This window comes from Seriola dumerili, unplaced genomic scaffold (genome assembly GCF_002260705.1).
Source record: "Seriola dumerili isolate Sdu_G_001 unplaced genomic scaffold, Sdu_1.0 BDQW01000267.1, whole genome shotgun sequence".
Classification (NCBI taxonomy): domain Eukaryota; kingdom Metazoa; phylum Chordata; class Actinopteri; order Carangiformes; family Carangidae; genus Seriola; species Seriola dumerili.
The window spans coordinates 96,885-107,767 of record NW_019174522.1 but is presented as its reverse complement, the minus strand read 5'-3'; the positions used below and the strand labels follow the sequence as shown (position 1 = coordinate 107,767).

The 10,883-nt window shown below is 42.6% G+C and overlaps 1 protein-coding gene across 1 annotated transcript in view; it reads left to right on the top strand.

The window, feature by feature from the left end:
• The first annotated feature begins 858 nt into the window (after positions 1 to 858).
• The window catches only part of glra3 (glycine receptor alpha 3), an 80,370-nt gene continuing 70,345 nt past the window's right edge, over positions 859 to 10,883 (top strand). The window contains exon 1 of the mRNA XM_022757206.1: positions 859 to 1,089. Coding sequence (XP_022612927.1) covers positions 1,022 to 1,089 — 68 coding nt within the window. The 5' untranslated portion in view covers positions 859 to 1,021. The remainder of the gene's footprint in view (positions 1,090 to 10,883) is intronic.

Below are 10,883 nucleotides of genomic sequence, written 5' to 3'. Positions count from 1 at the left end.
TGCTGCAAGTAGCACAGGCTATGTTTTTTTGCACCTGGCTGTAAACATGCTGTAAAGTTGGACGTTTTTGCATGGGAGTCTGTGGGGATTGACTCACTGTAGGAGCCAGACTCTAGTGGTCATTAGAGGAACTGCAGCTTTTAGCACTTCAATGTTGACTTCATGTTTCAGCTCTGGAGATTGAGGGTTGAAATCAACACCTCAAATAAAACACAGCAAATCCACAGACCTTGAACAGAGACACAGAGGACAGCTCAACAACCTCCACCAGACTGGACTCTGTGTCCATCCTTTCTTCAGGGGCAACTTGAATCCAGCCCTAACCCTACCCCACCCCCACCCCCATCCCCGGTCACGCCCACTCTGGCCACATATGGCAAACTGTCATCAACATCGTCTACTTTACAGCCAGGAACCACAGCCACATGAGACTCTCTGTGATCCTGCCTAACAGAGCAGAATGACAGAGACGGCACGAGACAGATGGAGGGAGAGGAGGAGAGGAAGATGAGGATGAGGATGGAGAGCTATGTAGGGACATATAGATGCTAGGAGAGGAGGATGTGTAATAATGCATGGGTGGGTGCTACATTTGACCCAGCTCGCTGCTCTTCTAATTTCAAATGTGATTCAACTGGAAAAATTAACAACAGTGAAGGCGAGTGGCTGAGCCGGCTGTCAGTCATTTAAATCGGGAGAGGGGGCGGGTCTCTCTGCCCCCGTGCTTCATGAGGGCGCAGAACGAGCCCTGAGCAGACTCTGAACAGCTGTCGAGTCCTCCGTCCGCGCTCCGCGCTCTCTTGAACCTTCTCCACTTCACGGATTCATCTAACATGTCCTTGCTCCGGTGGGTCCGGGTCCTGGTCTTTGGAGGTAGCAGAGCAGCCTGAGTTAGTGGGGTCTCCCTGTTGATACAGTATGTCCACAGTCTGACCACAGCTGGAGCACAGACGCTGTTTCGCGTTGCTGAGGGCATCAGGAGTCGCGCGGAGAGCGGAGGTTTCCGAGCCCGTGGAGAGAGATGATGAGGAGGAAGACGCTCTCTGTGGCGGGCTTTTTACTCGCCTGGAAACTAGTCCTGTTACTCAGGTAAGAGCTGGCTTTAACGCACCTGCCTGTTTAACTGTTTGTTGACTAGGTAGAAACGGTGGACCTAAAAAAAGTTAGACATTCTGTTCCGCTCTCGCACAGGTGAGAAGAGAGAAGCTTGTGTCAGGTGCATTTTAAATTGAATGTGTTTGTGTAGAGGTGCACCTGGACCAGCTGGATCATGGGTCAGTAGCTCCACAGATATTAGCCAGGTCAGTGTATTTATATATGACATATAAAATCTCTGCATAAAAGAATTTAATCATATACATGTTTAAATGGCTGATTTTATTTTTACTATTTAAATATTTACTTATATTTTTGTCCATATTCGTTAGTGATGCATTAGTGATGATGATGATGATTTATTTTAATAATGATATGTCTGTTTGTCTTTTGGGATGTGTATTTTATATATAATTTATTGGAGAGCTCTAAAATCAATATCTCACTTTTGGGGTGGGGGGGTTTGGCTTTTTTTATTTTATGGTGATATAACACAACTTATAATAACTTAACATAAGGTAACATACAGACCAGACATGACATGGGATAGAAATTTGGTATCACGACTATAGTGACCAAATGATCACGGTTATCAGTATTATCACGGTATTGGTAAAAAGTGCTGGAAATGTTTAAAAAGAAATAATTTCACTAAGTGAATGTTTGCATTTGAAACGTTAAAAATGTATCATGTCCAACACATCTATCAGCATCAGACAACTCTGTAAACAAGGGAATAGCATTTTTTTTTTCCTGCTATGATGTCTTTCAGACACAGACACTGTAGACTCCTGTCACCTGACCAGCACGGTGCTGTTAAACCAGAAACACGGCTGCTACACTGCACGGGGATGACAGTGAGCTGCAGCCCTTTTTAAAAACACACTATCACTGATTGAAGCGTCTCACGCAGAGGCTCAGCGGCTACAGCTCACTGTCTCTCCTGCATCTGTGTGTGAGCTCTGTGGTCATGCAACATTTGAACAGAAAGGCAAACTCAGCTGGCAGTGTAAAAGGAATCAATCGCCTTTTTAGCAGGTATAGTCGCATTTAAGAAACCCTCTTATACCTGCTAACTTTGGTGTAAGAGGATGAAAAATCTCAGGACTGGCGCTGTCACTGCCATGTTTTGAGTGACACATTAAGAAACCCACGTTGCTTGCTGCGCACGCGTCTGGCAGACTTTTGCTGGTTGATGCTGTACAGAACCAGAGTCAAATTAATCACAGTAAGTAACCACGGTAATCGACCACGGTTATAGTGATAATTAAAATTTAAACGGTGACACTGTCTGTTTCTACCGTGATATATCGTGAAACCAGTAACTGTGTCATCTCTAATACAGACGTGCAATACTACAATGGGACAAAACAACTTACAGCTCTTCCCTATTGTTGATCCATATTTGGACTTTCTCCAGCTTCCTCTCTCAGTCCAAACACAAGCAGGTTAACTGGTAACCCTTAATAACCTGTTAATGTGACTGTGAATGATAGTTTGTCTCTATGTGTCAGCCCTGTGATAGACTGGACCAATGTTAGCTGGGATTGACCCCTAAAAGGCTGAATGAATCAATGAATCAATGAATGAATAGTTGAAAAGGTCGGCTCATGAAGTCATTACTTCTGTGCAGAGTTTGGCTCGAGTGTTGAGAGTAGTGTGTGCAGTAGTGGCCACGTCTGGAGGCAGACACGTTGATAGCTGCTCCCTGCTCCTCTCTCAGAAGACAACAGTGTAGTGATGAATGACACCAGTGATCAGGGTTCACACACCTGCACAGTACCTGTGTGATTGACACAGGGATGTTAATAAGTAACGGTTTAACCACTAACTGACAATTTTTTTGACCGAATACTATCAGTTATACAATTTAAAATAAATGTGTATGTACTGTATACATATATATATATAAATGAGAGACAATCCCCCCTCTTTGGATACTAATCCTCTTGACTGGTGGAAGGCGAAACACATGCGCTTCCTGAGGCTGGCCATAGTGAGGGGCCATCTCTGCATTCCTGGGTCGTCGGCACCATCTGAGTGGGTATTCTCCGCCATAGGTCTCACAGTTAACGCACCAGACTAACCCCACATCATGTCGACTGGTTTCTATTCCTGAACAAAAACCAGTAGACAAGCTGTCCGCTATGCTGAGGACTGAGGTAGGCCTGGCCTGTTTATTTTAGATGTCTGAGAAAAGCGACTATGAGTTTACGTTTTGTTCACCTGTTGGCTGTTTTTGATCATTAATTAGCTGAGAGTGGAGGAGGAGGAGGGGGAGGAGGTTTTCCTTACAGCGCTCTCAGCGATGGAGGATTCAATGTGTTTTTTCATTTTGTTAAACTGTTTACATATTAGAAAGTTTGGCTATTTATTTCAATTTATAAAGTATTTTCCTACATGGGAGATCTGGACTATTACGCCGGTTCTGCACATGTAAAAATGAACCCACTATGAAAAAAGAAACATTTGTTGTATTGGTATTTTTTTTAACGGGTCACAGACACTCGTCCATTCTAAATAGTACATTTTATTCTTGTTGGTTAACGGTTAATGGTCGGTTAATGAGTGTCAGCTATCAATCAGGAAAAAATTTCAAAATGAGCATTCGTAGTCCAAACTCTTCATCTTCATCTGAAGCTCACTGATGTCTGGAGGAGACCAGAGGTGCTGGGAGGTCTTCAGACCATGGAGGTGAGATCTGGACAATCAACAGAGTAAATCCATTCAGGATGGAAGACTGAGAGACATTCACAGGCCGGTACTACGAGATGTGCTCAGTACAGGAGGAGATCTACCCAGACCACCAAACCAGCAACCTGACCCAAGGAGAGAAAAAGACTATTCCATGGATACTGACGACCCTGATACCATGGACGTCGGATACCGGTCAGTGTTCTCCAATCCATCAACAGACACTGGATGTTCTCATCTCACTATACAATGAGAAGAAGGACATTAAATCACTCACAACCTCAGTGGTGATACGTTCTGGTCAGATGACAACAACCAAAAAAGGAAACAACACACAAAGAGATTTTTGAGACTCAAAGGAGAAGTATGTGGGATCATCTGATATCCTCCAACAGACAACCCTGAAACTCAAACACTTCAGGACTCTGCTTTGACACTGGAAACTGACCTGTCTGATGAATTCAAACTCCTTCAGCTGAGAGAAGTGAGGAGCGGGAGCTAAAGGGAGCTATTGTTAATGACCAGTTCCTAAAGGAAATAAATGAGCACTCTCTCTCACTGTGTATCTGTTTCCATTTGTGTGACAATGTGTTAGTGTCGTCACAGCACCAAACTGATGACTCTGATACAATCAAGCTACTATGTAAAAATCCTCAGTTATGATTCATATTTAGTTGAACATGGTTTTCCCACATAAAAAGTCTCATCTCCTCTTACTTCCTGGTTGAGACATGTGGATCAGGCCTTGTGCCCCGTCCCCCACCTGCTGTCTCCAGGTGGACAGGTGAAAGAGCAGAGAGTATCAAGATGGTTAGAGGAGGAAACATCAGAGAGACTCAGCCACATGTTTGAGCCTCAGTCAGACCCAGACTCAGATGAGGAGTCTGTTGAGACCAGAACCAGAGACTAGCAGACGGATCAGAACGGTTAGTGTAGTTAGCATCTTTTATTTGTTTATGCTGTTTGTTAGCTTGTAACTGGCAGTGGCTGACACGGTGTTAGTGGTTGTGCTAATGCTAACGCTCTCTCTCTGTACTGACAAGGTTTCAGGTTTATTTAGCCCCGCCCCCCGTCCCCACAACTTGACAGGATTGGTTCCTTAGGTTTGTGACGTATGAAACCTTGGCTGTCTGAATCTGTTTTTATGAGACTGTCATTGGTTCACTGCAGTTCACGGTGGAAACACTCAGTCATGGTGTTGATGATTATTTCACAAATCATATGTCTTGTATTAGATAAAAACATCATATAGATATTAACAAGGTTAAACACTGGATTTTCATCAGAGGGTCTTTAAAGTTCTGACAGTCTGTGTGACTGTGAACCACTGTTCAGAGAACCTCATTAACTGTCATTTTAAATTTAATATGACTCAAAAGAAAAAAATAAAGTGAGCTCAGTGGATCTCAGCCCTCCACCTAGCACCTGAAGTAAGTCATTAGTGTTCAGTCCTCTGTAGTGAGCAGCTGATGGTTCTGGTTTAAAGAGGCACACTGAGACTACCTGACTGTTATTTCTGTTCATTATTCTCAGGCTCAGTAAACCTGCAGTTGGTCTGCTGTGAGGTGTTTGTTTTTCTGACTATGACTCTGTACATTTATAACATTAACAACTGGATTGTTGTAAATAATTAGAAGGAGTCACAGTGTTATTGAAGATTTGACATGGTTTACCGTGATCTGATGTCTCCTATTAGTTTATCTTAGAAATTAGAAAGCATTTATTGTTATTGTAAGCTATGCAAACAATGAAATTAGGAGCGCTGCTCCTCCATTAGAGCATAAAGAGAGATAATTTCTAATGAAATAAAATAATATAAAAATAAATATGTAGGAAATATTCAGTTGAGTATGTATCATATTGCACAATACTAAATAATATATAATTAGCAGTGTGACATGAATAGCAGTTGATTTGGTGATTATTGCAGAATAACACTACTGTACAAAGTAAAGCAGTCTCAATGTTTGCTTGCGTTGAGTGAGTTAATGGCTTTGGGGAAGAAACTGTCTCTGAGTCTGGAGGTGTTTTGGCAGACCTGTGGCACCTGCCAGCGGGCAACAGTTCAAACAGGTGATTTTTCAGGGAGGGCAGCCAGCAGCTGATGATTTTCTTTGCTGTGTAGAGCTTTCCTGTCTGCTACTGAGCAGCCTGCGTACCACACTGGGACGTAGTGCGTCAGTATGCTCTTAATGGTTGCAAGGTAAAAGGCCACCAGCAGTTTCTGTCTAGGTTGTTTTTCCTGAGGGCGGTTGGTGTGCAGTCATATGTGTACAAGAAATACAGTAATGGGCTCAGTATACATCCTTGCGGTGTACCAGTGCTGAGTGTGGTGGTGGAGGAGAGGTGGGGGCCATGTTTGACAGTCTGTGGGCAGCAGTCTTTTATCCAGGCACAGATGGGAGAGGAGAGGCCTCGGTGTCCGGGATGATTGTGTTGAATGCTGAGCTGTAGTCTATGAAGAGCATCCTTACATAGCTTCCCCAGTGTTCTAGGTGGCTCAGTGGGGCGTGTGTGTTGCTATGGCAGTGGGGTCTTCTGTGGACCTGTTTGCTCAGTAGTCAAACTGATATTGGTAAAAGGTGGCAGGTAGGTTGCCTCTGATGTGATGTAGAACCAGTCTGTGTGTGACTGCAACTGGTCTGTAGTTGTTGAGTCCATTTGTTATTAAAGTGTTCAATGTGCCAATGGACGATGATATTGGTGATTGACACTCATCAGAACGATCGTCGCTTGCACATGCCTTTGCAAATGTCAAGAGGATATTTGACTTGTTCTCCCATTAATGTAGTAACTTATTATTTATAGTATAAAATTAATACAAAATTTAAATGTGCCTGCCAAAGTTTAATGTATATAACTGCATATAACCATGATTGCAACAGGCGCACGCACACACTGATTGTAATGAATGTTGTGTGGAGGTGTTGTGATGTGAGTTAAGAATGGAGGAGATCGACAGAGAGACAGAACATTTAGTTCAGTTTCTGATCCTGCTGCTTTTTGTGGTGGTAAATAGAACTTCTGGAGTCAATGAGGGAGAGAGGCAGCAAAACGGGACACATTCGCTTTTTTGGTCACTCCTCTTTCCCTCTTGCTCATAGGGTAATGTAACGTAACCCAGATGAACAGGGATGTAACCTGAGGCGGTAATTCTAGTTTATATAGCCCTAAATCACAAAGTACATTATCTCAAGGCTCTTTACAGAGTCACGTCCAGACATAAGTTCCACCATGAGCAGCACCTGACAGTGAGGAGAAACCTCCAACAGAACCAGAGCAGGTCCACATGTCACACAATGAATCACCTGTTTGACATTGACGACTGTTACAAACGAGTCATTGACGGTCGGCAGGAGCTCTTGTATTTGTAGCCATGCCTCTGGTTTTGTCACCATGAAAGCTGCGCCATGGATATGAGAGATGACACGCCCACGATGTCTGCAGGCAGTGGAAGCAGAGCACATCACACACACACATACACGTATACACACACACACACACACACACACACACACACACACATATTCTTCCCAACTTGTTTTAAATTGTTGGATAATGGGTTGGCGTGTTTGTTTCAGTTGCTACCTAGCTAGTTTAGCCTATAGCTAAAAGTTTCGTGATTCAGGTTTCAAATGTGTGTTGGTTCATTGCTGAGAGTTGATAATAAATGTGAAGTCGGGGTCAATACAATGAACGGGAGGCCAGCTGTATGCTAGTCAAACACCGGCTAAGTACTTGCTAACGGCACTTTTTACTTTGCTTGCATCTTTGTAAGGGTCACTTCAAACCCAATGCTGTGTTGTTCAGGTAAAACAGACCCTAATATGACATGACATGCTTAACAGTGGGTCTGGTGAACCTCATTAATGACATCACTTCCTGTTACTAGTAAAGAGGCTAAAGTGTGATAAATTTATAAGACCCAGCAGCAGTAAATAAGCTAATTCTGTCTACTCTGTCTCATCAACTCACTTACATAATAGTTGAAAGACAACAGTGGAGAGTCTTCAGGACCAGTCTCTGACTGTCCCTGAGTGTTCCTGCCAAAGTCCAGACCTGAACCCCATAGAATCTGAAGATGACATATAACACAGAGACTTACTTGAGTGAAGCTAGAACTGCTGCTGAATGGGGTTCAACTAAGAACTGGATTGAGGTTTGAAGAAGTTTGTTGATGACAAATTTCACAAATCTTTTTTTACTTTCTTCTCTATTATTGAGTGTAGATGGGTAAAAATGGTAGTTTTATCTATTTACAGTTGAATCTACAGCAGAAGTTTTCGTTGCAGAAATGTATGAGCCTTCAAGATGCCGAGTTTAAGATTTGCTGTAGATTTTTTGGTCGCTCTTTCTCAACATCATTTGTGCATCTGCCAACATCACAACCACAGGGTAGTTTTCTCCTATAATGGAATTTGTGATTGCACAAGTACTTGGATCATGAAAGTCTTGTATATTTTATTTAGTGGAATGATAGTCAACCAGACAGCTTGAGTTTATTTAAACCTTCTGACCCTCATGCCTGACTACAGGCACTAAGCTGAAGATGAATTCAGGAAGTCAATCAGCTGCTGTATCATGGACATCACTTCACTGATTGCTGATCACCATTGGTCACTGGGGACAAGCGTAGCTGCAGGCTGTATTTTAGTTGGAGGGAATAATATGTGTTGAAGGAGTTTACCACAGATGATGTGAGGTGTCAGGCTCATGAGGTCTTGTCTTTGAAACCCTCAGCAGCAGCCTCACAGTCCCAGCAGGCAGGTCAGTGTCTACTGATATAACACCATTTCCCTGTTCTGTCATGTCTACTCTCTGAGCTCTCCCTTTCCTCCCTCTGCTGCACATCCTTTATTCATGGGACAGCTTTTTGTAGGAATTCATGCATGTTCTCTGTGTTTTACTTTTACATGCTGTAGTGTTTTTTAATTTCGGGCTGGTAACCCAAAAGTTAGAGAAGCTTTAGCATAAAAAGCAGCTGAAAAGATCAAAGCCACAGTAAATCTTCTTAGAGGGTCATGGATGGATTCAAAGACAAAATTTAACAGGCTTATGGTCTGTCATTCAATGGTAGCTGGACCAGATCTGCATCCAGCTTGTCGGTCCTGCATAATACTCCAAGTCTTTGTTTCTGCCTATTCCCGGTTGTATTTTCTCTTTGTGTGAAAGCAGCGAGGTGTTATCTACGGTCACTGCTCATATCATACTACAGCAGTGGCTGAGCACCAATGTATTAGTTTAAGCAGACATATGCATTCAGCAGCTGTATATTTGTGTGCATTTGTGCTTTGTGTTCAGCATGAGTGAAGACAGAGAAGTTTATGTAACCGCTGATTTCATAAACGGTTGTCTCTAGGATGTGTGTCTGAGAGTCTGCTGTATGTAACACCTCCACTCCTTAAATGAAGCTGTATTTACACATGGAAACTGTAGCACCATGACCATAGGTGTAGTGCTGCAGGAGCGCACTGGAACAGGGCTCCGCCATGTTTTTTCTCAGACAGACCGTATTTACATTTTTAAGCGCTTGAAGATCCGATCATCACTAAAGCGTATGTCACGTAGAGAGCTAATAAAAACTAATGAAATGGTCAAAGTTGTCATATTGACATTTCAGTCATGCACTGAGTAACACTCAAGGAAACGTTCCACCTTAAGTGTCATGTAGCATTCACAAAGCATTTTATCTTACCAGTAAGAGTACTGCTATGTCACGCAAAAAGTTTTCTCCTAAGTCCTCTTCACAAAGCTGCTGAGACCAACTTTTAGTAAGGAACTACTCCGTTGCTATGGCTGACATCAGTTTTCATGGACGAGCTTGCTTCCAGGAACCACAGCAATTGGAAGATGAAAGACCGTCTGTGCCGGTGAAAACGCATGTGCAACATCCCGCAGTAATAATAAAAAAAGAAAATACTGAGAAATAAATGAATGCAAATGAAATAATAACAGATTAGGAGCTGTTTACAAAAGTAGTTCATTCTCCAAAATGCATCTGTATGATCAGGTTTGTGTCGGGAGAATTTAATTTTACTATAAAAACATTAAATTTTCTCAATGAAAAAACAAAAAAACTGAACCTGTCCTAGACGACCTAACTAAAGCAAACTGCTAGCCTATTAGCCACAGTCTGTTGTAGCTGTACCTGTTGTAATGTAGCTGTGGTCCCAGCTGTGGGTTGAGCTGTGTGAGGATTTCCCCTGACCCACACCAGGTGACATCCAGCTGGAATATGATCCTTTCAAACAGCTGATCAGGTCACTCTCCATGAAGATCCATGACTCGTGTGTAGATCCTGGACACTGAACAACAATGTCTACAACTGTACAGGCAGCATCAACACAACCTGTATGTTGATGGTGTGATTTTGTTTTCCTGTTTACAAACACCTCCTCATCTCGTGATGGTGCAATAATTATTACATGTGTTCCATCTCTGGCAGTGATCACAGCAGGTAGACCGACCATGAAGCTGCTTTATTTCTCTGTAGTTGTTGAACATCTAAAAGAAATCGTATGAATTGTCCTATGATGTCGGGTCAGAGCGCAGTTATTGTTTGGTGAATAGATCGGCTTTTCTCTGTTGCCAAGTAACGCAGCGTGATTTCCGCACTGATGGGGTTGTTTCGGTTGGTTGGAGATGTTACTGCATCCTTCACATACACAACAACGATCATTATTCCCTTGTGATTGAGTCAGTTTCTTTTAAATTAAATTCAGCATCGTGTAAGGTTTCCAGAACACTGTGACGTGGAATGACAGCAGCTCTTTATGATTTGGTCTTAGTTAGTTAGGAGTCCTCTTGACTACTTCTAACTTCTCCCTCTTAGGAGCTACTTTTAGTGCTAAGATTCTTTGTGAATAGTTCTAAGTTTAAAAAAAAAAGTCCTAAAGGTTGGACTGACACGCCCATTATTTTAAGACTATCTCCTAAATCCGCAGGTTAGGAGCTACTTTTAGCCGCAGGATGCTTTGTGAATACAGGCCCTGATCATGTGATCATAGTTGACTGATCTATGTAAACTTGTCACCATAGGATTTCTGGTGTGATCACAGTGATGATGATGATAATGGAACAAGATCACATGACTC